Source organism: Scatophagus argus, chromosome 12 (genome assembly GCF_020382885.2).
Source record: "Scatophagus argus isolate fScaArg1 chromosome 12, fScaArg1.pri, whole genome shotgun sequence".
NCBI lineage: Eukaryota > Metazoa > Chordata > Actinopteri > Scatophagidae > Scatophagus > Scatophagus argus.
The window spans coordinates 22895466-22923071 of record NC_058504.1 but is presented as its reverse complement, the minus strand read 5'-3'; the positions used below and the strand labels follow the sequence as shown (position 1 = coordinate 22923071).

At 43.3% G+C, this 27606-nt stretch overlaps 1 protein-coding gene across 1 annotated transcript in view; it reads left to right on the top strand.

The window, feature by feature from the left end:
- arap3 (ArfGAP with RhoGAP domain, ankyrin repeat and PH domain 3) overlaps nucleotides 1-27037 on the top strand; it is a 32170-nt gene extending 5133 nt beyond the window's left edge. The window contains exons 2-35 of the mRNA XM_046406223.1: nucleotides 5773-5935; nucleotides 7215-8165; nucleotides 9117-9157; nucleotides 9401-9480; nucleotides 9683-9750; nucleotides 10628-10867; nucleotides 11579-11648; nucleotides 11914-12034; nucleotides 13794-13978; nucleotides 14281-14387; nucleotides 14903-15102; nucleotides 16609-16694; nucleotides 17353-17535; nucleotides 18376-18517; nucleotides 19094-19198; nucleotides 19415-19571; nucleotides 19675-19777; nucleotides 20091-20289; nucleotides 20381-20444; nucleotides 20526-20689; nucleotides 21448-21660; nucleotides 21857-21962; nucleotides 22127-22274; nucleotides 22363-22431; nucleotides 22811-22885; nucleotides 23080-23197; nucleotides 23368-23496; nucleotides 23609-23745; nucleotides 23835-23917; nucleotides 24791-24826; nucleotides 25436-25499; nucleotides 25741-25878; nucleotides 26366-26404; nucleotides 26489-27037. Of these exons, the coding sequence (XP_046262179.1) occupies nucleotides 5862-5935; nucleotides 7215-8165; nucleotides 9117-9157; nucleotides 9401-9480; nucleotides 9683-9750; nucleotides 10628-10867; nucleotides 11579-11648; nucleotides 11914-12034; nucleotides 13794-13978; nucleotides 14281-14387; nucleotides 14903-15102; nucleotides 16609-16694; nucleotides 17353-17535; nucleotides 18376-18517; nucleotides 19094-19198; nucleotides 19415-19571; nucleotides 19675-19777; nucleotides 20091-20289; nucleotides 20381-20444; nucleotides 20526-20689; nucleotides 21448-21660; nucleotides 21857-21962; nucleotides 22127-22274; nucleotides 22363-22431; nucleotides 22811-22885; nucleotides 23080-23197; nucleotides 23368-23496; nucleotides 23609-23745; nucleotides 23835-23917; nucleotides 24791-24826; nucleotides 25436-25499; nucleotides 25741-25878; nucleotides 26366-26404; nucleotides 26489-26956 (5163 nt within the window). The 5' untranslated portion in view covers nucleotides 5773-5861 and the 3' untranslated portion in view covers nucleotides 26957-27037. The remainder of the gene's footprint in view (nucleotides 1-5772; nucleotides 5936-7214; nucleotides 8166-9116; nucleotides 9158-9400; nucleotides 9481-9682; nucleotides 9751-10627; nucleotides 10868-11578; nucleotides 11649-11913; nucleotides 12035-13793; nucleotides 13979-14280; nucleotides 14388-14902; nucleotides 15103-16608; nucleotides 16695-17352; nucleotides 17536-18375; nucleotides 18518-19093; nucleotides 19199-19414; nucleotides 19572-19674; nucleotides 19778-20090; nucleotides 20290-20380; nucleotides 20445-20525; nucleotides 20690-21447; nucleotides 21661-21856; nucleotides 21963-22126; nucleotides 22275-22362; nucleotides 22432-22810; nucleotides 22886-23079; nucleotides 23198-23367; nucleotides 23497-23608; nucleotides 23746-23834; nucleotides 23918-24790; nucleotides 24827-25435; nucleotides 25500-25740; nucleotides 25879-26365; nucleotides 26405-26488) is intronic.
- The last annotated feature ends 569 nt before the right edge of the window (nucleotides 27038-27606 follow it).

Here is a 27606-nt window from a genome sequence, read left to right as displayed (position 1 = left end):
CCAGAATCCACGTCTTCAAATGTTTTGTTTTGTCCAAATGACAGTCAAAAACCAGACAAACAGATTCAGTTTACTGAATGCTGACGTTTAAAGGCTTAAAGCAAATATTTAATCATCAAAATAGTTTCCAACCAGTCATTTTTGGTTTTCTCACGCAAATTCAAAGTTTCACCTCCATTTCATGAGTTGAGGGACAAACTAAAGCTTAGCATTAGCCTGAGTGACTGCACACTGGGAGCTGCTTCTCCTCCAAAGAGGCTGAAGATCCTACAGCACATGAATGCAGCACGGAGACAACAACGGGTGTCTGCTGCTTGTGTTCGATGTCTTCTCACATCTTTGCTGTACATCCCCACTGTTCCCTGTGTCTTGTCACTATTACCCAGAGTTCCCAGTGTTCCCAGTGTGTCTCAGTGTGTGGTTCCAGTCACAGCTCTGGAACAATCAGCCCTCTGTTTTTCACAATAGAGACTCACTGTTATTACTGCCTTGCTCGCCCACCCTCTCTCTCTCTCTCTCTCTCTCTCTTTCTCTCTCTTTCTCTCTCTCTCTCTCTCCTTCACTCTCTATCTGTCTCTCCCACCTCCCTCTCTTCTATTTGTCCTTCCCTTACTCCCGCTCTGCCTTCTGTCCTTTCCTTCCTTCCTGAACTTCTTTCTCTTTCTGTCTCTCTCTCTCTCTCTCTTTCTCTCTTCTTTCTCCTTGGTGGAGGTGAAGAATGAAGATCACTGTTTTCCTCTCTTCCTTCCTCCCTCTTCCCACTTTTCCTGTCTCTCTGGTTATCCAGTCACAGGAGACCCACACACTCACAAAGGTCTTTGCTTAGAATGTTGGGTTGATTGACAGGTCTGTCGTCCTATCACATTCAGCTTCAGTGATGAGACCTTCTGAGATGTTCAGATATCAGTCTGTGTTCAGTACAGAGCTGGAGACAGGATGAGGTTAGAGGGATGGGGGTGATGGGGGTTCTCTTCTCCTGTCACCCTTGAAACAAAACAGAATGAGAATCCAGAAAATCATTAGCAGACTAATCCATAATGAAAATTGCCCTCTCGTTCCCACATCCACACAGCAGCGAGCACCAGCCTGAACAGAACAGGGAGAATCACAAGCAGATAAGGCTGTTAAAAGTTTTCACAGCTGTGTTTAACTTCAACACTGACGTCTCTGTGGCAGTGAAGAAGTTTAGAGATTCACAGGCTTCACTTTGTTCCAGTGGTGTACATACCAGGGCAAATCCCAGTGGGCTGCCATCTGTCCCAGTCTTTACTGACCCTCTCAGTGTGCAGGTTTCACTCCCACTGAAGCCTTCATGTGATAAATACAACAAGAAAAGAATTACCAATTAAAAATGGACGTTAATGGGTGTTAATCAGTTCATCAGTTGTTGGGATTTAAATACAAACACAGAAGAGGGAGAGCTGAGAGGATGGAAAGGATTACAGAGATGATGCTGGCGATGATGATGAGGGATTTGAGAGGGGAAGGATTGACAGAGGGATGGATAGAGGGATGAGAAGAGGAAAGGGTGTGTTTGGTGTTTTGGGAGAAGTGGGATGGCTGATTTCTGAATGGATACACTGTTCTTTAATCTGGTTCATGTTCAGCTCGAACAAACACATGTAGTAAATTGTCTATTATACTACATAAAGTTTCTAACATATATATTACAATATATATTAGTAATAAGTTATAGGGAGGAATAATCTTATTATCTTTCTCACAAATGTCTGAATGTCTCAGACAGGACTCCTACTGACCAGAATATCTTTAAAAGAATTTTCCAGCTTAAACCTGATTTATATATTCAAACTAAATAAAACTGTTTCTCTGAGGTGATCCCAAACCAGGATCAGATCTCTAATCCTGAATCAGTGGACTCATGTGGCTGTGATGACAAAATCAAACAGTCTGACTGAAGAAGGACAGAACAGAAGAAAAGTGACAAATTAAAATGTTTTAACACAATATGTACTGAAGTGTATGTGTGTGTGTGTGTGTGTGTGTGTTTCCTCAGCAACAGCTTGAAGGACAGCTGTATCCTGTGTTTTGTTCTGCTGCAGATCTACAGAGCTGATTGAAACAACAAGACAGAGATAAGAGAGGAGGAGGAGGTGGTGAGGAGGGGACAGACATCAGCAGGGGGAGGAGGGAGTGCTGAGAAATGTGTCTGGAGGAGTATTGGAGGTTTGTGGAGTCCAGGAGGGGACAGGCCTTATTTTGGACTTATTTTATAATTGAAACAAAGTCTGCATGAATGAAGTGTGGACCCTTGGATTCAGCAATGGGCACTCAACACGAGAGCTGACCAAAATTGAAGCCTAAACATCTGGATGCCCCCCAGAACAAGATGGCAGCACTCGGATCTGGGAGATTGTGCCCCTACTTTTGTACAGTGGAAAGAAATCGGCCATCTTTATATATGTCAGCGGTTTAGCCTCACAGGCTGCTGTAGACTCTTCTGCCTTATGGGGTTACAACATGCAGTGTTAGTATTTCATGTGTGTAACATTAAGTGCATGCAGAAGAAGTCTGTGGTGAACAGAAGTGGTGTGTTGGCTGTAGTGTTTGCTACATCTGATACATGACCAGCTTTATGGCAGTTTCTTCACAGGCGTTGATACATCCACAGCCGTGCAGGACTTGAGCTGCTACCTGCCAGACGCAGCAGTGGTCACAGACTTCTCAGCTCCAGCTCTTACTGTCCAGCACTGTTTTAAAAGTAGAAGTGTGATGGAATTGTGTGTGTCCTCTGGTCTGTTTCTGTCCTCGGTTTGTTCTTTATCTGCAGCCTTCACTGGCTTCCTGCTTCGCGCACAGCCTGCGCTGAACTTTCTCCCTCCTCCATGGCCTTACTCCTCTCAGATTAGATTTTCTCTGCAGACCCCTGGCTTTTCTACGTCCATATTTTTCAAGTTGCTCTCTTTCAGAGTGTTTTAGTGTTATAGTTACTGTGTGGCTATAGTTGTGTATAGTTGTTGTGTATAGTTTTAGGTGTTTGAAAATGAAATGAAAAATAAAAAATGAACAGGAACCTCATCTGGGACTTTCATCATGAAACTAATTTTATTTCTCGTTCAGACTAGTGAAGTGAAGTGATTTGTAGACTCATCTTCCTGTCAACCAATAATGACATTTTCAGTGTTAGTTGTTTGTTTCATCTTTTCTGAATTCAGGCTCTTGAGTGGTCTCAAACAGTCAGATCCGTTTTCTGAAATATGAATCTGTTTGGTCGTTAGCTGTTAGCTGTTAGCTGTTCTCACTCAGACGTGTTCTGATGAGTCACTGTCCAAAGCTCATTTTAATTTGTAAATCAAAGTGTTTGCATAGCTAGTTGGCTGAATGAATGAATGTTTCAGGTCTTGTGTGGGGCCTCTTGGCTGATCTGAGAACAGAAGCTGGATTTATGTGAAGCAGCTGAAGTTTGGAGGGGGAAAAAGGTCGACAGGAGGAAGCAGCAGTGACTCACTTCCTCCTCCGCCTTTGTCTTCATGCTGGACGCTGCTGACCTGTGTGTGTGTGTGTGTGTGTGTGTATTTATGTGTGTGTGTATCCAGCAGTTATTTTTATCATGCAGTTACATTCAGTATCATTTTTTTTTGTGTGTCACAACTTCTTTTCCTCATCGTCATTCTTTTGTTGTGCCTTTAGTTTTGTCCCTCAGAATGGCAGACTGTAGTTCAGGTGATGTTATAAGAAATAGCGAGGTTCCTTGTTTGATGATGAAAATAATGATGTTTAAGGCTCCACTTCATTTGGTCTCACGTTGAGACAAAAGCTGCTATGGACTCAAAGTCAAACAAACTGTTTGAGTTCTGTAGAGCTGAACCAGGACACACACTGTCCCTTTTCCCAAATGAAATAAAATTAATTTGTAGATGAATTTGAATGCAGCCCAAACAGCTTAATGACCCCCCCAGTGATGCCATCTGTCGCAGAAAGAGTCTCACCCTGCAGGGTAGTCTTTGCATGTCCCAGTGTGGTTGGGAGCTGCTGCAGTGACTTTCACATGCTGTACCCAGTTCTCGTATTGTCTTTAAAACCTCCCGAAACAAAACCAGCAGGTTTCATCTCCCTCACAAACATTCTGATCTCTGCCTTCACAAATTATTGATTAGCTGAATTTTAAGAGCGCCCTCTGCTGGAGCATGAGCCAAGCAAGATAAAACAACTTTATCGTGGTTACAGACAGTCTGAATTCAAATAGCTCATTAAAGCTCAAATGTAAAATTTCTCCAAAACAAAAATAAATAATATTTTCTGATAAAAAAAAAGTTACACACACACACACACACACACTAATCAGAGTGAAGGAAAACATAACACATTCCAGCCTTTTTCAGGAAATGTAGAGATACACAATCACTGCTGCACAAGGTCACACATGCACAGACTCACACACACACACACACACAGTTTGTTCTTTGAAAACCCTCCACCCCTTTAGCCTCAGCTGCAGGCACTCCCTTTATCCTGTCTGTATGTGTGTGTGTGAGTGTGTGTGTGTGTGTGTGTCCAGTGGTCTTTGTTCACTGCGTGGGTAGTTTCAGTTTGACGTCCTCACTAAACTCAACATATTAATAATCTCAGCGAACCCAAATGACCAGCGAGAATGAACTGTAGTTTTTCCCTGAGTTTGGCCTCTCAGGCAGCATTTAGCTTGTCCTGTTTTTGGGAGGTTGTGTTCAGGAAAATTGGTGGACACAACTCAGGGCTAAAACAAGGAATTCCACCTCCTATGCTAGTTTTAGGGTTTATTTACATCAGAAACATCAGTCAAAGAAATTGACTGTGTGACACATTGATGTAAATGGGTTTATAAAAACAACAGGTCTGTGAGCCAATAAGAAGGCTGCCAGTGACCAGTCCTCCCATTAAAACTTTTTTTTTAACAAAATGTAACAAAGTGATTCTGCCCACGGCAGCAGATGCTGTCACTGTGTCCTGTTTGTTCAAAGTTTTCCAAAAATAATCTTGAGTTGACACTTGGCTCTTGTCTCAGAAACACTTGACACTCAGATGACAGCATGTTGTGCTCAGCTCCTCCTTCCTGAAATGGCCAGCGGTGTTCCCAAAGCGAGCCTCTGTGCCAGTTTCTGGGTCTGCTGATCTCTGGCGGCGCTGTGCAGCAGACTGTCCCATGTTCATGTTGCTGTCCCTGCCCCCTCCTGTAACCTCCAGTGCTGTCTGTTCAGAGGTCAAAAGTCAGCCTGCTGCAGATGCTGAGAAACAATCCTGTGGCTGTGCCCACGTGTTGACATCATATTTTGTTCTGTTTCTGTGGTTTTAGATGGCTTGAGGGGGGTCGTGACCTCTGGGAGGGGATGTCAAAGGTCACAGTGATCCCATCTCAGTGCAGTAAAAACAGCCAGCTACTCTGCTGCAGATAAACAATTGAGTTTACGGAGTTACATCATGTTTCTGCATTTTCATCATCTTTTAGAACTGCAACAGGAAGACAGCAGATGTGAAAGAGTCTGTCTGTAGTCCTTTTAGGTCTGTCATGAGTCGGTTAAGTGCCGACACTGCCCGAAGCCATTCTGCTTTATAGACCACTGTGGAAAAATATTTGATCAAAGCTGATCTTCCCATCCATCATTCCCAGCTTTGATCCTGACATTTTAAAAGAAGTTTCAAGGTTTGGCATTTAACAGAAACAGCATAATAGCAGAAACAGAATCGATTCCACAGCAGTAGACAGACACTGAAGATAAACTGATAGCAGACTTATGTGTTGTGACTCATGTATTTGTTTTTATTTTTCTCGTCCAGATGGACAGCTGTCGTGTGCCCCTGCTGTAGGTCAGTGATGGCCGTGCTGCTTCCTGAATGTGGAGGAGACCAAGTCAGGTCCAGACTCCATGTTGGTCGTCATGGCCTCGCTGGATGGAAGCACGCCGGTTGAGACGCTTCTAGTAGCGATCCATCTGGAGAGGTCAGAGGCTGGGAGACAACAGAGGGATGTAGGCCGAAAATACGCAAACTCTATGATAGAGATCTGGGATTTCTCTCAGGGGGGTCATTTATTTATTTATTTACATTCTGTAGCTTCCCAGTAGTGTTCCCTGAGTACATTGACATTGCTATATTCTGTATAATCCCTTAGCTCGCCTAATGGGCCTCTTCTGAGACTGAACTACACACACACACACACACACAGAGTCATGTTTCCATCACTTTTGAGGACATAGACTTACATAAATTTCCTCAACCTAACCTTAAAGCAAATCTTGACCCTAATATTTAACCATTTACACTGTGAGGCCTTGCATTTTGTCCTCTTAAGTAAGGTGAGTCCCCCACAATGTGACTGTGAAAACAGATTTTTGTCCCCACAACTACGCATTCCGCATACACATACACACATACACACTCACACACACAGCAGACAAGAGGAAGTGTGTGCTTTGGTTGAATTTGCACAAAATCCACCACTGTGATACCTTCCTGCATGGAATACTGCTCTCTCTCTTCATTAAACCTCTAGCTTGCTTTACCACTGCTGCCCTCTGTCTGTCTGTCTGTCTGTCTGTCTCTCTCTCTCTCTCTCTCTCTCTCTCTCTCTCTCTCTCTCTCTCTCTCTGTCCCTTGTTGAGCTGAGGAGTAGATGTAAACTTTGAATAGGGTTTTGGATGATACTGATGTCAATATTAATCTTATTAATCTTATTCTCTTATTCTTGGGCTGAATGTCAGTCAGTCTTCTCAAAACTTTTGTTTGATCTGATCAGTAAATAAAGTACCGGTAGATTGAATGTTGTAAAGCTCATACAAACATGGAACAAAGCTGGACCATGGTGATGTTCCACCTACTCTCACTCCACACACTATATATTACACACTTCAAACCTGTTTTTTTTTTTTTTTTCAAGGTTTGTTGCAGTCATCCTTTTTTGGGAGTGGCTTCTTGCTTGCGTTGATGATTATTCTGTCTGAGGTCTGACAGACCTACTATTTTTTGTTAATTTCTGATCATTTATCTGGATTACAAGGTTCAGAGTCCCTCAGGGCACCAATTAACACACAAAGTTAAAGTGTCTTGTCAGCCGAAAAATTAAACTTTGCAAATACACTCATCATAGAAAACAACATCCGTAATTATTTAAAGTATTGGGTTGAAGTAGTTTATACTACTATAGAAGGTGGTAACATCATCATAGAGATAAACATACTTATGACCTGCTAAACAGTTTAGTTAATTTTTTTTCACTTTAGGTATGTGGACACTTTTCGTCGAGGCGGCCTCCTGTTGGCCAGAGACTTCACACACCTGGATAATGACGCCTTGGTCAGCCTGGGTATAACTGCCACAGGACACAGGAAGAGAATCCTGCGATTGGTCAGTCACATTCAGAGGACAGAGGGTCAAAGAGTCAATCAAAAAGCTGATCTCCTACGTACCCGCTGTCAGTCCGTTTCTTCATCAGAGCAAGGTCACAGCTCTGCATCATCAACTGAACCTGTTTACTTTGAGGCGCTAAGGAACAGCTCAGCTCCAAACCTCACTGCCATGCTGACCAACTCTGACAGCAGCAAACCTGTGGTAAAGCCAGTTCCCAAACCCAGAACTGTCTTCAATCGCCGCAGGACAGCGCCTATTCACTTCTGTCCAACACCAGACCCTACACCGCCACCACCCAGGAGGCTTTCCCAGGAGTCCATCTGTTTTACTGTGTCAGAGGGTTTGACTTCTGGGGACCCGCCCACAAATGATGACAGGTTGACCTCTGATGTCGAGGACAAGTTGACTACACCCAGCCGAAGACCAAGCCAGACAGAGAGGAGGAGGCCGAGTTGTAGCTTGTCTCTGACAGATGCTGGGGGATTGTTACCTCCTGTGCCCCCCAGACTGTACCGCGGGGTCCCTCCCACTGTGTTGCAGGAGTCCCAGTCCTCCTCTTCTTGTTCGTCACCTGTGCGGACAGAGCAAAACCAGACACTTCCTCTGACTTCCTGTCCTGCTAGTCTTGACAAAAGCAGGCTTTCTGAATCCTCACCCTCTGGTTCACCTAGAGGTGGTGGGATGGAGATGGTCTCTAATGAGATCTACTGGGGTACTTTACCTGGTTCTACTGCCCCCAGTGGAGCAAAGAGCTTCTGCAGCCAGCAATCAGCTCCTCCAACTCCACCAAGACAAACACCTGACAAGAACCATGAGAGGAATAGGTAGGTCTCTCTGATGGACATCATACACGTATTTGCAGTACCTACAGCACCTACCTAGCAACTGACCTATCTGTCTATGTGTGTATGTATCTATCTATCTATCTATACATCCATGCATCCATACATCTATAAATGCTGAATCTTTGTAGGGTGAAGTGTGTACTGTTTTTGGCCTTGACATCTTTTTGTACACTGGCAAACTTGTAATTAATGGTCTTGTCTGCTGTTGTTACTGATATCAATCAAGTAGCAATGACCAATGTTGTGTAATATAGATATGTCCATCCATCCATTTTCTGAAACCAATAGTGCAGGCATGTCAAACTGGTCCACAGGAGGGCCGGTGTGGCTGCAGGTTTTTGTGCCAACCAACCAAGAGCACACCGTTTGACCAATCAACTGTCTGAAGACGGAGATCAGTTGATTAAATGAGTCAAGTCTGGTGTGCTGCTACTTGGTTGGAAAGAAAACCTGCAGCCACACCGGCCCTCCTGTGGACCAGTTTGACATGCCTGCAATAGTGTCTGCATGTTCCACGTTAAGTTTTTTTTTTTGGTTCCTCAAACAGCATCTCAAAACCCACTTTCCCACGTCATTCTGGTGTTGAAATTTGAAGCACTGCATTGCATTACTTTTGTAACTTACTGTACAGTACAGTACAGTACAGTACAGTACAGTACAGTACAGTGCTGGCTTTGGGAGTCCTAAGATGTTCTCAGGTCAGATGGACTATACTATAATCCAGCAGATCCAGTGGTTTTTGAGTTTGACTCATGTTAAGGAGTAAAAGTCAAGATATGTCCATCTCTACTGCACAGATTCTTGGGACCCTCCTGTTTTTACATGCTGTCTCAGAAGTCCAGCTGCTTAGTTACGCACTGAATCACTGGAGTGCTTCTTTAAATCAGTCATTGATAGCCTATTTAATTTTTTCTCTATGTGCGTTTTCAGTGGTAGCACTTTAAGTAACAACTCTTCAGGATCAGCCAGAGGTGAGTACCCAACTTACTACTTATGAAAACGCAATGTGCCAAGAATTTCCAGCCGTTTAAACCTGGATCATGTTTATGTTGTTTTGCCTCTTTATTGATTTGAACATCTCAGAATTTACATCCCTGATGTTTGAACACTGAAAATTAAGGTGTTGAATAGGCAGACCAGGATCACACTGGCTGAGTTTAGGGTTAACGTTCATGCTACACAATCCAGTTTACTGAGTGTTTCCTGTTCAACAGCTTCAACAGATGACTCTGAGGAGATCAGCCCGTACTGTGAAACTGTTTTCCAACCCAGAAGAAATCCAGTCATACTTGAGGTGAGACAGCAACACAAAGGCAAAACTAGTGGACTGTGCAAAGATAGTTAGCTTCTTCTTTTCTTCTTGCATCTTCCTTTTATTCTGCTTTCCCTCATCACATATATATTTTTAACCAGACACTGGCTTGTAAACTCCAGATAGAGAGAAAAGGAGAAACTTGTAAATGTGTTCATTTAATGTTATATCTTGCATCTTGCAGAGTGAAAGGAGCAGACTGGAAGACAGAGAGATGAGGAGGGTGGAGGAGAAACATGCAGAGGATCATGGGTAAGACATCATGAGCTTTCTGAAGTTTATTTTTTAGTAAGTTTAACTTAACTTGATATTACTCAAAACTGTAATTTCAAACAGAGAGGATACAATCAACATCAGAGAAAATAACAAATTCACACAAATAAAAATGACATAAAACACATAAAGGGTTAGCCTGAATTGAGTATTGGTATTGCAACAGAAATACAAAACTCTTACTCATATTCATAATGTGAGTACAGTTCCTCAGAGCATTACAAAATTGCATTAATTTTATTGGCATTCAGCACAAACTTATGTTGAATTGGCTGAGGTTACAAACAACTGAAGGCAGTATGATACACAGTATTTAAGAGAGATATATAAAACAGTATCATCTGTAAATACATCGATGTGGGTTCTCAGTCATCCAGGTCAGTATCATCTGTAAATACATCGATGTGGGTTCTCAGTCATCCAGGTCCCACAGGTCACTTCAACTATCATCTGTAAACTGACTGCACTCTGGGGTTCAGGGTTCTGTACTTGGCCCACTTTTCTTTGTGGATCCAAACTAAAGTCTTTGTTTAATATTTGGCAGTCCTAACTCTTCTACGCTTGTGTTGAGTGCAGAAAGTTATTATTTACTGCAGCGAGTAAATGGATCTTGTGGAGAGATTATTTTTCCACTGCTGTTGCTAAGGTTATGAATAAACTTCAATGTGCAATGAACTAAAATGTATAAATAGTAGAACTGTAAAGGTGAGTTTTCTTCTGCCCGATGACAAATTAAAAGATCTGGAATGTTGACAGATTTCACAATAATGAGTGTACATTTTGTTTTCCAGAGGTTATGAAGCATATTAATCTCTCCTAAACTCTAAACTAAATAAAGTTGTATTTGCACTTTCAGGAATCAGAAGATTTCCTGGGCTAAACGTTTGTCTCAGGCTCTTCACTCTGGAGACTCTCAGGGTTACAGCACTGTTGGAGAACCTCCACCTCCCATCCGCTGCCTCTCCCTGCTCCCCCACACCTATCCTTTAGAGGCCGATGAGGAACTGACCATCTCCCCCTATGCCAGCTACACCTCTCTGACCGAGAGAGCCCCACCCATCATCAGTGGCTGGCTGGACAAGCTGTCTCCACAGGGGTATGTTTGATTTTAGCTTGTGAGACCAGAGAATTCCACATGGTAGGTGTTTATTTAGTGGTTATTTAAGAGGTTCCAGGGATCCTTGAGCTAGTTGTAGAGGTTTTTGAGGAAGTAGTACAGGCCCTTGAGGAGTTTCCAGTGGCCCTAGGGCCAGTTCATCAGGGGCTTAATGAGGTCCCAGAGGTATTAAAAATGTTCCAGAGATTCATAAGGAGTTTCCAGCAGTTTTTAAGGAGGTCTTAGGGACCTTGCAGTGTTTTCATGGGTGCTTGCAACACATGTCCTCATGTCTGATTTTCTAATATGTGATCTTTCATGTACAGAGCGTCTTTATATTTGTCGGTGTGTGATATGTTTGTCAGGGGTCAGAGGTCAGCACTGGCTGTTGTGCTGCGTCTCCTTCTCTCTGCTCCTCCATGTGTCTCCTCCCTGCTGAGGAGCTGCCTCTGCCTCGTCACCTTACTCTACTCCTCTTCCTCCTCCTCCTCTTCTTCACTCACCTCTCGGTGTGTGTTTGTCTTTTTTTCCTTCCTTCCTTTCATCTCGTTACTTTTCTGAAAAACAATAAAGTTCTTCTTGGTTTTTCCCTGAGAATTTTGATGTTTCATCAATATGAGTAAGTCAAAATCAATTCAGACAGATACTTTCAGTATGATTCATGTGTGTTGTTATTGAAGTGATCATGCCTTTTGATCTTTTATTTTTTAGGAACTATGTTTTCCAGAAGCGCTATGTGAAGTTTGATGGCAAGAATCTGATGTACTTTGGCAGTGAGAAGGTACAAAGAACATTCATTGATGGTTTATTTCATTGTTGGTGTCCTGATTATCTCCTTGGTCAGTGAAGTCACTTGTTTATGATGGCTGTGCTGAACATTTATAGAAATTTTAAAGAAAAATAGAATCACTCTTCTTCTGACAAACGTCACATACAGATGGTGTGTTTTAAAGTCCTTCTCAGCCTAGATGAAACACTTCTGGATTCTGTGTGTTTTAAGTGGATTTATTCATTTGACACATTTTCTCTTACCTGGTCTGTTTCAGGACGCCTACCCTAAAGGAGTGATCCCATTGGCTGCCATCCAGATGGCCCGCCCAGCCAAAGACAATAAATTTGAAATTGTGACGAATCAGAGGATCTTTGTTTTCAGGGCTGAAAATGAAGGTAAAAAAAGAGAAGAAAACACACATACACAGAGTCGTGTTTCCATCCCTTTTGGCGACATTACAATTTCCTGAAGGTTTAACCACCACCTGACCATAACGATAAACATTACTTGCCTCATCCTAACTCTTACCTTAACCCAACCCTAACCTTAACCTAAACTTAAAGCAAGTCTTCACCTTTTAATGGTTTATGTTGTGGGATTTGCATTTTGTCCCCACAAGTAAGATGGATCCCCACAATGTGACTGTGAAAACAGAGTTTTGTCCTCAAAACTACTGGAATAAGCATCCACACGCACACACACACATACACACACACACACAAATCCCACAGGGCCAACCTGGGTCTCTATTTGCTTCCCAAGAAGGTCTCCTGATGCCATTTTAATTGAATATAGTGCCACATTATATTTTATATTTGGCATTTATTATGATGCCAAAATTTGATATTGTCAAATTTAGTAAAAAGATCATCAATTTCTGTAGATCCTTCCGTTCAAACATTTATCTCCCCAGCAAAGTTTTCCAGCTCCTCCTGGGGCATTACAGGATTTTCCTAATGCCTCATTGGAGGATTTGAGGACTAACCCAGTTAGATCTGGGTCTGACCCCAGGTGGACATGCCTGGAAAACCTCCAAAAGTGGGTGTCAGAAGGAATCCTTACCAAATCACCAGTCTCAGCTCCTCACCCTACGACTGATCCCAGCCACCCTGTGAAGGAAAATCATTTCAGCTGCTCGTATCCACAACAACGGTCTGGTACAATGTGTGAATTACTGCTGACTCCACACCAATCTTCCTGTCCACTTCACACTGCATTTTACTCATGAACAAGACCCCCAAGATACTTTCACAAACTCTTTCACTTCCACTTAAGGCAGCAACCCACCCCCAAAACTTTGGTGGGAAATTTAGAGCATCTGACTTTGACTGAACTGCTTCACACTCGGCTGTAAACCATCTCAGTTGAAGGTCACACTCTGATGAAGCGAACAGAACCATATCATCTGCAAAAAGCAAGGACGCAATTCTGAGATTCCAAAATGGACACTCTCCAATGTGAGATCTTGTCCATGAATACCACAAACATGATTGAGACAAGAGACGATCTTGGCAGAAGCCAGTACCCACTGAAAATGTGTTTGACTGGGGTTGTGTGCAAGCTGGGTGGCAGGCAAAGTCATGCTGACTCCTGGCATCACAGAGTGGTCCCAGCATTATGGAATGTCCCCTCTCTGGTGGAACAGTACCAGCTACACATAGCTTTGCTCATCTCTGTGCATAGCAGCTTATTCAGTAGTACTGGAGCAAAGGCACTTTTCTCCAACAGAGACGAGAAGAAACAAAAAGACTAAAATGGCTCATGTGCCTCAGCTCCAGCTGGGACAGACAAAAGTCTGACCCACTAACCTGCCGCACTCAGACAGCTCTGAACCAGGTTGTTACAGGCCTGCTGTGTCTGCAAATAATGGAGGACAGTTTTATTTCTACAGGGTGGAACAGGAAGTTGGGAGTAGAAGGGAGAGTGGAGTAGAGGAGACAAAGAGCAGGAGTCAGTCTTAATCTGAGCTGAGACGATCTTATGTGAACATAGACAGAGAACACACAGTTTTCCCGAAGTATCATTCTAACTCTAATGTCAGAAGAAAAAAACAGTAATATTGGCAGGAAGGGAAGTAGCTAAGCAAAGAGGCAGATTCATGAAATGATGATGATGATGTTGTTCTGTGGCTGCTATGTGTTTACTGTGTCTCAGTGCTGAGGCGGCGGTGGGTCGGGACGCTGCAGGAACATGTTAGAGATCAGCTGGTGTTCGGCCACCGGCGTTTTGGTCCCGGATCACACTGTCAAAAACACGGAGTCCTCGAACTTAAAGGGACAAAATCTAAAGTGTACGCTGCCATCAACACAGAGCAGATCTGGCTCTACAAGAGTGAACAGGTGAGAACAATGGACTAAGAAGAAGAAGAAGAATCACTTTATTGACAGTATATATATTTTTACATACACACACTGAATTTGTCTTCTGCATTTGACCCATCCTTAGTTGAACACACACATGCAACACCCGGCAAATTACATGCAGTGAAACACACACAGGAGCAGTGGGCAGCATCAAGCGCCCGGGGAGCATATTGGGGGGTTAAGTGGGGGAATCGAACTGGCAACACAAACAGCAACACAACAGAATAAGCAGTTTGTTGAACTATTTTCATGTGTTTCTCTAACTTGTGTGTCTGCAGTGTTTTCGTAATGGAATCGGGATCACGCTGATCGAAGCTCGCGGAGCGACCATCAGAGACGGGAAGCACAAGAGCTTCGACCTCATCACTCCATACAAAACCTTCAGGTATCACTGCATTGTCACTGACTCACTGGTACTAATATGACTGTACAGTAAACAGAACACAAACAAATTCTGGGCCATATTCTTAACTGCATTAATCAGATGAGCTTCAGAAAAATTTCTCAAATGTATTTTTACACCTTTCCTGCAACAGAGCTCCTTTAAAACCCTCCTATAAAGAATCTGTCTTGTGTAGAAGTGTCTCCAGCTAACAACCGAGAGGCTTCATGTGCAGATCCAGCATTAGGAGCAAAATGTTGACCCTCACAGCCAGCCACTTCAAGGCTGTGCTACTGGCCCCGAAAACCAGGTCATTGGTTGAGAAAAAGCTACTTAGTTAACAGTTAATTCCTTGCAGCTCTGCTGCTGCTGAGTTCAAATTGTTGGTTTCTACTACCAAGGAAGCAAAATCACTTCAGTCTGCTGTGTTGTGGTGCTGAAATCTCAAAGAATTCCTTTTCTCTCTGAATGTAAACACTGAAAAGTGAAATGAGCCGACCTCTCCTTCGCCTCCTCAGCTTCACAGCGGAGTCGGACCGGGAGAAAAGGGACTGGATGGAGGCACTGCAAGAATCGATCGCAGAGACCCTTTCAGATTACGAGGTGGCTGAGAAGATCTGGTCCAACCGATCCAACAGGATGTGTGCTGACTGCAAGGCCCTGAACCCCGACTGGGCCTCTATCAACCTGTGTGTGGTCATCTGCAAGAACTGTGCAGGTGTGTATAGCTCAAGTACCTGAGGCAACTGAGATTTAGATGAGGTTTAGAATAGTTTAGATGAGACAATCTGCTAACTCAATACAGAGCTCTGTTGATCTGTCTATATAGCCCTAACACTCTACCAACCATTTAGTATCAACAATTTATATCTAAAAAATATGTAGATACACGATTGGAGTACTGTGCTTCATCCTGACAAGACAAGTCAACTTTATTTGTATAGCCCATTTTTACAAGCAGTTTGTCTCAAAGGGCTTAACATAACATCAGCAACATCCTCTGCCCTTCGACCCTCACATCGACTAAGGAAAAACTCCCAGAAAAACCTTTAACAAAAAAAATGGAAGAAACCTCAGGGTGAGCAACAGAGGAGGGATCCCTCACCCAGGACGGGCAGACGTGCAATGGATGTTGTACAGGCAGGAAAGCAATTAACAACATGAGAACGACATTACTAAAAAGACAAGTAAAACAAAATCTCAACTGTTTAGTTTCACTTTTGATACCACCTCAATATGATTTTAACATTTCACAAGACTGAAATTAGAATAGTGAAATTATAATGAACTGCTGTATCATTCATGTAAGTTTTATGTGCTGTTGAAAATCACTATCCTATCAATTCTGTTCAGTTCAATTTCGGCCCGTAGGGAGAACCACCCCGCTGATAGTCAGTGCACAGAAGAATGACGTGCATCTTTATTTCTTACAGCAGGATTGAGAGAAATAAAGGCCAAATGAATGTTTAACAGACGGTCTTTTTATGTAGAACCGGTCTGCATAGAGGCTTATGATAAAACTAAATGTGCTGGCTGATCAGGTTTGGCCCACGCTCAGTGCTCCAGTTTATCCTAGAGGTGTTGGATGGGATTCAGCTCTGTGCAGGTGCAAGTTCTTCCTCATCAAAATGGGAAAGCCATTACTGTCATCAGCGTCATATTGAAACAGGAAAGTGATAAACAGAAAACTGTTGGAAGAAAATGTATGTTGAAACATTAAGGTTTCTCTTCATCTGAACTATAACGCTCAGAGCAGCAGAAACAAACCCAGAACAAAAGCAGATATACATCAGGTGGATATTTTAATTTTTTAAAAAATGTCTGATCTTAGAAGTAAAAGTGTCACCCTGTTTGTAATATAAACACATGCTCAGGTCAGGTAAACACAGAGTGTTAATGCTGTTCAGGCACTTGCTCAACTTTTCACTGTGTGTGCATATGCTTAAGTACCTGTGAATACCCATGGAAGCATGAATCACGACAGGTGAAACTGTGACTGTGTCTGTGTGTACGTGTGAACGTGCTTGCAGATGTGTATTCAGTAGACAAAAATCTCTTTACCCAGCCACATTGTGAGGATATGCCTTGCTTATGGGAACAAAATGCAAACCCCCCCAATGTAAATCATTAATTATTAGGGTGAAAAATTGCTTTAAGGTTGAGCGTGTATGTGTGTGTGCGCGTGGGCATGCATTTACCTTTGCGTGTGTGTTCCTGCACGCAGGGCAGCACAGAAGTCTGGGGACGATGGTCTCCAAGGTTCAGAGTCTGAAGCTGGACACCAGCGTGTGGAGCAACGAGATCGTCCAGGTGAGAGCAGAACCAGTCATGACTGATGTGCAGGGCAACGTGAATAGGAGAGGAAGGACTTAAATGCAGATGACTGAGGCAGAGCCAGATAAATGATTTAAGCACACCAAAGTTGCACAGTACACAGCCTTACAGGATGGTGAGCAGGTTAGGGTCAAAGCCAGAGGAGGCAATCCGAACTGGAATACGCGTCTCAGAAGGAGCAGGCAAGAATTCGAAATCTAAAATCAGGCAAAAACATCGAACAGTCAATTCAGACAGGCAGAAACAGGTTTAGGAAAACAGATAAACTGAAGAAAGAGGCAAGACGTGAAGCAGGACTGGTGAGAAGTGAGAACAGGTGTGTGGATGGGGAAAGGAAGAAAGGAAGTCCTGGTGAAAAGGTTGAGAGCGGCAGGCAGGTCTGTGGAGCAGAGGAGGGTACACAGCAGGGGAGACTTGGAAGTATGGCTGAGTGGTGAGACAGAAGTAGAATGTGACAGAACCAGTCTATCAGCTGAACTACCTGTTGTCATTGCATCTGTAATTAGCACTGCGGTTACATACGTAACTCTTCTCGACAGACAAGATCCAGAGCAGCTGACAAACATTTTTCAGCACTTTCGACTCCTGATCTGTAGCCGTGACTCTTGTGCATGTGTTCGTTTGTGTGTGTCAGCTGTTCATCATGCTGGGGAACGACCAGGCCAATGATTTCTGGGCGGCTCATCTGTCTCTGTCAGAGGAGTTGGACTGCGACGCCTCACCTGAACAGAGAAGAGAGTTCATCACCCAGAAATACAGAGATGGACGATACCGCCTGAGCCACCCAGCATTCAACAGCCAGGAGGAGCTGCTGAAGGTCTGACAACAACACCTCTGACTGAGACGTGACCACAGACGCCACACCACCAAACTATCTATTCAACTTGCATTTTTTTATTCTATTTTGTCTACACAAATAAGTATAAGTGTAGCTATTGCTACTAACATCTGGAATCTCACTTATATCCCAAAACCACATGTTCCTGAATGTGACACAGTTTTCTACCTTATAAATTTTAGGATTATAATTCTAATAAATGCCAATAACACCAGTGAAACTCCATGAGAGGCTGTTCAAAATTATCAATTTAAGTTTCTGTTAATGTTATCTTGGTGTTACCTTCAGGTGACTTCAGCTAAACAGCACGTCATCACTCAGGTTTTATTCAGTAACAGCAGCTTGGACATCAGAACACAAGGTTTTTATGTTGAAGTCTCTTCAGCAGCTCTGAGTTAGCAGTGAAACATCAAAAAACATAAAAGCTGACCTGAGGTCAGACAGAGAGGCTTAAATGTCAGTCGGACTCAAAGTGTTTTTGTTGTGTGTCTTAGACGACTTTTTTCTCTCTGTCCTTTGAAGAAATTGTCTTTTCAGCTCTTCTGGACCATATTGAGTCATTAGCTGATAAAAACTGTTTTTTATTTTTTTTATTCTTTTTTACTTTGCCCACATTTGTTTAAAACCTGCACAATGTTTGGATGGAAGTATTTCCCAGAGTGCAGTGGGGCATCAGCTGGATTCAGAGAGAGACACGGATAAAAGCAGCTGGAGGCTCAAAGAAGGAAACAAAAACCATTCATCAAGTCTTTTGTCTTTTCTCTCTCTCTCTCTCTCTCTCTCTCTCAGTCTGTGTTAATGTCTCTTTCTCCTTAACAGGTACTCTGCTCTGCAGTCTCTGAGCAGACTCTTCTGAAAACAGTCACCCAGATTTTCTCAGAGGCAGAGTCAGCTCGCCTGGCCAACCATGCCAACAGCAGCCAAAGAAATCAGCATCTGCTGGCTCACTGCACCGCATCAGGTCTGATCTCTGCTGTACTGTAATCCACCGTAATCTGAAACACTAAACACTTCTATAAATCTGTCATTTCTTATTTTAATCAAACGATTCATAATAGCTGATCTGACATCAGACTTTTTTCAGACTGAAAATGTACATTTCAGAGAGTTGAATTCAACTCAGACTGTATTGAAGGTCAGTTGGGCTTGTGGAGACTGACTGCAGGTCAGCTGAGGTCATGTGTTGTGATGCAGCTGTTGTGTTATCAGCTCTGTTCCTGGAGGGAGGTTTTATCTTGTTACACTTTGCTTCAGCAAGCAGAGAAACTCAGACTAAGGCAGGCTTTTGTTCCAATAACTGACAAAGTACAAAGTGGAGCAGAGTCGGAATCATTTCACTTCAGCAAGAATCAGTCTGCTGTTTGCTTTAAGATGTAAATCTGAAGATTTTCATGAGTTTGCGTTTGAGTTTACATGAGTCTTTTTCTTTAGATTCTTTTGTTAGTTGTGTAAAATCTGCAAGTTTTAGTTCATGTGGTGTGTGTGTGTATATTTGTGTGAGGTTGCAGCTGAGGTTATTCTTCTGTTTTCCACACAGACCCCAGTGTGTACGATGAGATCATGCAGCCTGTCCTTCACTCTGGTTACCTGTACAAGTCCAGCTCCATCCACAGAGGAACGCTGTCCAGGAAAACAAGAGAAGGTGGGAGGAGATGGAGGGAGAGAGGTAGCAGGGTAGTAGGACGGAGGGAGGGAGGGAGGGAGGAGGTCAGCTGGGTCAGGTTGAAAAGAGAAATTTTCCTCTGAAGTAAAATCAGAGTGAAACAACAAAGAGACTCATACAGAACCAGACTAATAAAAAGAGCAGATTATCAGGAACATTTCTGAGGGACTAAATGTCTCGTCGTCTCATTGTCAGACTTCCAGAAGTTCTGGTGTTCGGTGGATCAGTCTCTGCTCTTCTATGAGTCAGATCGGTCGGCTGATCCCTGCATGCAGATCAGTGTTAAAGACATCGTGTGTTTGGGCGTCAGTCGACCCGACTCCTTAAACAACAACAACGGCTTCATCGACAGGCATGCACTTTATTTTCTACATTTCATTTCATCTTTAGTTGATGTCTTTTATGACGTTTTTGTTTTTGATAAAGCATGTGTTTCGCTTCTGTCTGTCCTTCAGGTTTCGTTACACCTTTGAGTTGTATTTGACGTCAGACAAACTTTATCAGTTTGGTTTGGAGACAGCCGACACTCTGCACAGCTGGACCAAATCCATCGGGAAGGTCTGAAACTGCATCCTAACTACAGCTGTAATATTCGACTCTGTCCACCATAATATCTGCAAACTGGACCTATTTTAAATGACGGTTCTGTACTATTACTGTTAATTCTGTGGGAGACCATGTTCTTCCGTCAAAGTGTCAAAGGATGTAAGACTTCCTATGCCTCCTGTGCAGCTCGCTCAGCACTGGAAACACTCACCTCCCACCAGAGACAAAAGGAGATTTTACTTTCAATAAAACAATTTTCACATTTTGGTATAGTGCAAGCACTGGTCTGATATTTTAATTTACTCTGTGTCCCGTCCACCATCAGGCTGCAACCCCCCTCAGCTGTCACTGCCTGCTGACTCGGGAGTTCGAGCGGGTCGGCCTGCTGCGGTACAGAGCCATGTTGGACCCGCAGCAGTGGAAGGAGGCTTACTTTGTCCTACAGAAGTCCAACCTCTTCATCTGTCCCTGCAATGATGGAGCGGCGGAGGACATCATCAACCTGAACCGCCTGCAGGAGCTCAGTCAGTCGTGGTCCTGATCTGCAAATACACCATGTGTGACTGATTGATTCTGTCTGATTGATTTAGATGAAATGGTCTGTTTGTGTTGAAGGTATCACCTCCGAGACTGAAAACCACGAAAAGAAAGACATCCTGGTTTTAGTAGAAAAAGGAAGGTGAGATGAAGAGTTTCTCTGCTGAACACCAGTTCATTTTGTTTCTTTTTCCTTCATCACTTCGTTTCCTCTCTCCATCAGGACTCTCCATCTGCAGGGGATCGGCCGGACAGATTTCTCTCTGTGGTACACGGACATCCAGCGAGCCGCTGGCGGCAAAGGAAACACTCTTAGGGAGCAGCAGCTGAGCAGAAATGACATCCCCATTATTGTGGACAGCTGCATTGCCTTCATCACTCAGTACGGTGAGGAAGAAGAGGAACATGAATTTCTTTTCATTTCTTTTAGTTCTCTTGACTACCTGTAACACAGAAATGCTAGAAACAGAGAGCAATCCAGCTACATCACTGTTGTCAGAAGAACAGTGTGCTGCAGGGGAGCTCAGCTTTTTGAGTCCAGAAGGCACTGAGGAATTTTTTTGCTTAACTGACTACGTTTACCAGGCGGCACGGTGGTGCAGTGGTTCTATGTGGAGTTTGCATGTTCTCCCTGTGCCTGCGGAGTTCCCAGGCTTTCTCCGGGTACTCCGGCTTCTTCCCACAATCCCAAAAACATGCACATTAGGTTAATTGGCTACTCTACATTGCCCCTAGGTGTGTGTGTGTGAGTGTGTGCTTGTCTGTCTTTGTGTGTTGGCCCTACGATTGACTGGCGACCAGTCCAGGGTGAACCCCGCCTCTCGCCCGTAGTCAGCTGGGATAGGCTCCACCTCCCCTGTAACCCTGATGGATAAGCGGTATAGAAAATGGATGGATAGATGGACTACATTTACCGTCAACAGTTATTGATCATCCACGTAAAACATAGAGAATTTTCCCTCAAAGTGTTAGCGCTAACAAATCTTCAAATCTTTCAGTCCGACTTCTTTGCTCTTGAAGGGATATCTGCTAAAGCCAAACTATAAAAGTCCATCTGTGTGAGGCTGCAGTAAACCTCACTGGGATAAGATATTTTCTGCCTCTCTCACTGCATACCTGGGTGACCTTCTGAGCATGCTCTCTAGGTCTGGGCCACGAGGGAATCTACAGGAAGAACGGGGCCAAAACCAGGATCAAACTCTTAATAGAAGAGTTTCGCAAAGATGCTCGAAACGTCAAACTGAGGATCGGAGACCACTTCATCGAGGACGTGACGGATGTCCTGAAGAGGTTCTTCAGAGAGCTGGACGACCCCATATTCATGTGCGAACTCCACCCGCTGTGGCAACAGGCCGCAAGTGAGTCCACCTCACTTTAGACCAGAGTCGAGTTTAGTCTCTGAGGGCTGCACATTGACACACACACGTTATTTACTGCTCTATTCAGTCATTTTCTGAAACATTATCTGTTCAGAATCTGTTTATAAGCAGATGAGAGCAAATATCAGGCTGATGTATGCTTCAAGGTTAACGTCTGCCTTGTTTTTATATTCAGAAATCCCTCAGAAGAGTCAGAGGTTGGACCGCTACAAAGAGATCATCCGGAGTCTTCCCCGAGTCAACAGGACCACTCTGGCTGCTCTCATCAGTCACCTGTACAGGTGAGCTCACACAAGCAGACCTGCACTTCCATTAACAGCCTGGCTTTTAACTGAGGAATTATGGTATCTGTAAAACAAGTTGCGTCATTTATAATCTTCTGGTGTCGAAGGTCTTGTTGGTCACAGCAGAAGCAGTAAGAGCTGTTGCTGAACTTCTCTCTCAGGGTCCAGAAGTGTGCCGATCTGAACCAGATGTGCACTAAGAACTTGTCGCTGCTGTTCGCTCCCAGTCTGTTCCAGACCGACGGGAAAGGAGAGCATGAGGTGAAGATCGTGGAGGATCTGATAGACAACTACCTGTATGTCTTTGATGTGAGTATAGCTCTGAGTGGAGGTCGAGACATTCTCCTCTGTGTTGTAAAAACTGAGTGAACTCCATGAACTTCTGATCCCGTTTCAGATCGATGAGGAGCATAAAACGCAGATCGAGCTGGAGATCAGCCTCATCACCAGCTGGAAGGACACTCAGGTACTGCAGTAATTATGCCATGTCATTACAACACACAATTATTAATAAAACCATCATCTAAAACATGCAGCTTGATTTATATTTATGGTGCTGTATCAAATATAGATTAACACTGTTGGTTGACTGACTGGTTTGAGTTGTTTTATTTGCTTCTGGCCAGATAATATTAGTAATGAATTAAATATTAAGTGTAATAAATCAATAAGTTAGTATTTACTTATAATCACTTGATTACAGGTTCGTAAGCTGGATGATAATAATTGATTGATAGTAAAGTTGATATTAAGGTGGAAATAGGGTTGTATTAAGTTGATAAATTCTCAAGACAGTACTGAGGTCCCTCAGGTTGTCGATGGTTGATGGAGGTTTTCATGTGCAGCTTTCTCAGGCCGGAGATCTGATCATCGAAGTCTATCTGGAGATGAAGATACCAGACTGCTGCATTACTCTCAAAGTAAGTCAGAACTGGATATCAATCATTAATGAACTATTAATGTGAATCCATTTGTAAATGGGCTAAAATAAACTGACTGCCTCTGAACGTGATGCTGGGGGTTTGATACCACCTGCATTGCCCAGTGCATGCTGGGATAAGCAGGAAGTGTATTTTCAGGTGTGACGGTCTGTGTGACCTTTGACCCCCTGCAGGTGTCTCCAACCATGTGTGCCGAGGAGCTGACCAATCAGGTTCTGTTCATGAGAAATGTCCCGGCCGGAGACAAAGACGTGTGGATGACTTTTGAGGCCATCGAGGACGGACAGCTGGGTGAGACTGGGAGACAAACACCTGTACACCTGTCTCTGACACAGCTGGGCTGAGTTTGGATCAACACCTGTCCCTCTCTCTCTGATACATCTGGACAGATGTGTTTAGGGTAGTTGGGACATTTTATTCTCCTACCTGACAGTTGTTGTTCTTTGTTGTTGTTATTTCAGAGCGTCCGTTACATCCCAAAGAGAAAGTCCTGGAGCAGGCTCTGCAGTGGTGTAAGATGGCCGACCCAAGCTCGGCCTACCTGATGGTGAAGAGAGTTCCTAAAGGAGAAGGCATCAACATCCTCACCTGTAGATCCAACACCCAACACACACAACCTCACTCAGATTAACAAACGAGGTGCTGTATCAGCCACTGTTTTCCACACTGTGTCTGATGCTACATGTCTGTCTGTCTCTTCAGCCTATAAGAGTGAGATCATGAAGATCGGTCTGTTGAAGTGTCGTGAGGAACCTCCAAAACTCCTTCAGGGAAACAAGTTCCAGGAGCGAACGTTCCAGATCAAAGAGCACAAACTGCTGCTGCTCAAAGACAAGAAGGTAACGCTCAGGGACAGTTGGGTTTCTTTGTGAACCAGTAAACACCCAGTCGTGTTCCAGTCCCCTGACTGGTCTGTGTTGTCGTTTAGAGCATCAAACCAGAGAAGGAGTGGTCTCTGAAGTCCATGAAGATCTACATTGGTATCCGCAGGAGGCTCAAAGCTCCAACCAGGTGACATGAAGCTCACAGCTTGCATTTCATACACGCAGACAATTCTGAGCGCTTTGTATGAAACTTAATGGGTATTAAACGCAGTCTTTCTTACATTACTGTCACTGACTTCACCGTTTTGATTGTAACATCTAATCAATTTGATCAAGCATTTTTGGATTTATGTTTTGATGAGTTGATTTTAATTTGTTGCCTTGAGTGAAGCAGTAACTTAGGTTTTGAGAGATGTTTTACGAAATTAAGGTTAGTATTGCTATTATAATTTTCACAAAATATTCTTCTCCAACAGGCTAAGAGCAGCTTCTCCGGCACTGTGGTTTGAGTAGTCATAATATATCACTGTTCATGTTCATTATTACTGCCCTACAGACTCAACAATGGTGGTACTGCTATTTTTTTATTTTAAATTTAGGACAGGGCCATCCTAACATAGGAAACTCTTCAGTTAGGATGGTTCTTTCCATCCTATGAGAAGACAGGATTTTTTTTTCCCTAAATGCAGTGAGGAGACACGACTTAAGATAGATCCCTGATTATTAGTATGTTCAACAGCCCTAAAATGACCATATAAGATGAACTATGCTCTGCTTGTGGACTAGACGCGAAAAGACACTGCACAGCTTCAAGATCTGAAATCAGCGGATAAAGAGAGGACAGATCTACTGCCTGTTTAGATAACAGAGATCAGACCCGAGATCAGACCTGAGGACAGGGAACAGCATTTGTTCATGAACAAAAACTGTCCACTGAGCAGCTTGTTAAAGGAGGTTATAGAAGCTCAGATCACGAGTCAGTAGTGATCAGTCAGGGAGCTGACAAACAGTCGGTAACATCATCTGTGTCATAAAGTGTGTGATCTGTCTTCACCTGCAGGTGGGGATTCACAGTGATGTCAGACAAACACCAGCTGTGAGTACCACACTGTTCCATGAGTGAAGTATCGGCTTATCTTGACTTCTGGTGTAAAGCAGGAATGAACTGAGTCCAAACTCAGCTCCTGCCACTCTTTCTGTTGACATTTCATCAGTGAAACTGAGCTGTTAACCTGTTAAGTCCCTGATTATTTGATCAGCTGATATTCAGAGCCATAAAGTCTAATCTTGAGGTGAGGGACTCTAGTGTGAATGGTCTTTTCTTTTCTGTACTGTCTACAGCTGCAGGTACTGGTTTCCTGTGTATTTATTCTTTTTGAATGCTCATCCTTCCCTTATTCTTGCATGCTTTGCACCCTCTATATCCCGTTTTGCTGCTGTAACATTGTAAATTTCTCAGTAATGGGACTAATAAAGGATTATCTCTTATCTTAATCTCTCTTAACACAAAGTAAGAAGAAAAATCTTTGTTTAGTTAGGATGCATTTCATTTCTGCATCTTTAAGTTTCAGATGCCACATTGACCCTCACATGAGGGGAGCAGACTGTTTGGGACTATTTTCCTCACAATACACTTATTTTTCATGCTGTTGTTTATCCACTGTGCAGATCAAACCTGACTGTGCATCTGTTTTTTCCCTCTCAGCTATCTGTGTTGTAGCTGTGAGGCTGAACTGTGGGACTGGATCACCAGCTTCCTCAGAGCTCAGGTCAGATGAACTGCCATCCTGCTGTTTTAGTCGGCTTCCATGCAAGCTGTAGAACTGATTCAGTATCAGATTCAATACAGCAGAGTCAGAGGTGTTGGTCCTTCAGTGGACTGAAAGTTGCTCTGGATCTGACCACCAATCCCATGTTTCTGTGTGACCAGTCAAAGGAGAAATTGGAGTTGGTAATGCTGTGAATGTTTCTGCAGGATGTCTGCTGACTCTGGTGTTTTTTGTTTTCCAGAACGATGACCCGGGTCCTCCAGTGCTGAGGCGTCACTCCTCCTCAGATATCTCCAAACAGAAGTTTGGCACGATGCCTCTCGTCCCCATCAGAGGAGACGAGAGCAACAGCAGCATGTTGTCGGCCAATCAGACACTGGTCAGACTGTACTTCCTTAAGTCTTAAACAGCAGTTTGGCTTAGAAAATGTTTGAAGAACTGTTTTAGATTGCTTTTGAGTAATTTTTGAATCAGTTTACCTGAACCTAACCTTTAGCTTTACCTGAACCTAAACCTAAAATATCAACAATCAGTCATCATGTTGTGAAGAAAAACATTGTTTTCTTCTGTCTGGTGTTAGAAGAAAATGCTTTTAAGAAGTGAAAATGTGTTTTAGACTGAGTGTAATTTGTTTGCTGTGTTTGGTTTCATACTGATAAAGTGTGACTGAATGAATGATTGTTTCTTTTTAATGAATCACTGAATTAATCAGATATGTGGCAACGATTCAGGTCTGAAACCAGATTAGTTTATATTTAAAATACATGTCCACTGAAAGAAATGAAACTGAATGAAAAGATGTTAAAATCTATTTTTTTAATATTTAAAGATATTTAAGTATTAAAACTGTTTTCTTCTCTCTGCAGAGAAAGTTACATGACAGAAGGACTCTCTCCATGTACTTTGTAGGTATTTTATATTTTTGATTACTAGCTTCTATTTTGTACATCATGAACTGATACATTATTTCTCTCTGTGTTCAACTGCAGCCCATGAAGGTGCAGCAGGACTCGTTCGAGGAGCGTTCGGAGTCTCCAGACCTTCCTGAGCCACTCTATGAGGAGGTAGGGGACTTTGGCCTCCAGGTCCTAAAATCTCTAGAGACCAGCTTCCTGTCCAGCCATGCCTCTGAGACCCAGGAAGTCCCAGACCACCCACCACTCAGACTGGTTCCTGTGGACCACATGACTGACCCTGACGTGCTCCAGACCAGCAGTGACTCTGTGGACCCTGTAGAGCAGAGTGGAGGCAGCAGTGGTGGTGGCGACGGAGAAACAGACTGCAGCTCTCTGGACTTGAATGCCCCGCAGCAGCCTGCCGTAAGGAGGAGGCAACAGCTCCAGGGAATCTGTACGCCATCACAGGAACTGCTGCTGCAGGAGCTGTCGTCTGCTTTCACCAAGAAGGCCGAAGAGGAGGATGAGGAGGAGGAGGAGGAGAGGCCGTATGATGTCTGAGAGACAACAGGGTTTTACCACAGCTCAGCTAATTCTGTGAAAGTTTCTTCAAATTCTGGTGGAGTTAAAGGGAGAATCTTTTAAATAATTCCTTCAGATTGAGTTATGTTTTTGGAATTATTCTGAACTGCAGGCCTCAGAACTGCTGATACTGAACATAAAAGTATGTTTATGAAATATTTGATTTCTGGGACTTCTTGTATTTAAAGGTAATTAGCCTAGCTTAGCAACGCAACCACCAATGAACACTCCATAACAAGTATCAAAAGTTACTCATTACGCAGTAGAATTGTCCCTATGTATTGCATTGTTATAATAACTGCATTTTGACGTATTTTGTCTACGATGAAATGTGAAAAGGCACAAAATGAAATCTGCAGTGACTGCTCTCTGCCTGTGGAGAGCAGAGCAGCTTCATCAGGACTCAGTTTAATGGAGGTCAAAGATAAACTAAAAATGTGCTGTGTTTAACAGACAAAACCTGAAGAATCTCAGTCTAAGATCAGATCGGACTGGATTACCTGGAGGAGACAAAGACTCATTAAAGCGAGACAGGTCGCTTTTTAGACTACTCGATAACTTCAGGAAAAGGATGCTTTGGAGGAAACCATTTTCCATCTGACTCTACAGGTTTTAAAATGTAAGGAGAA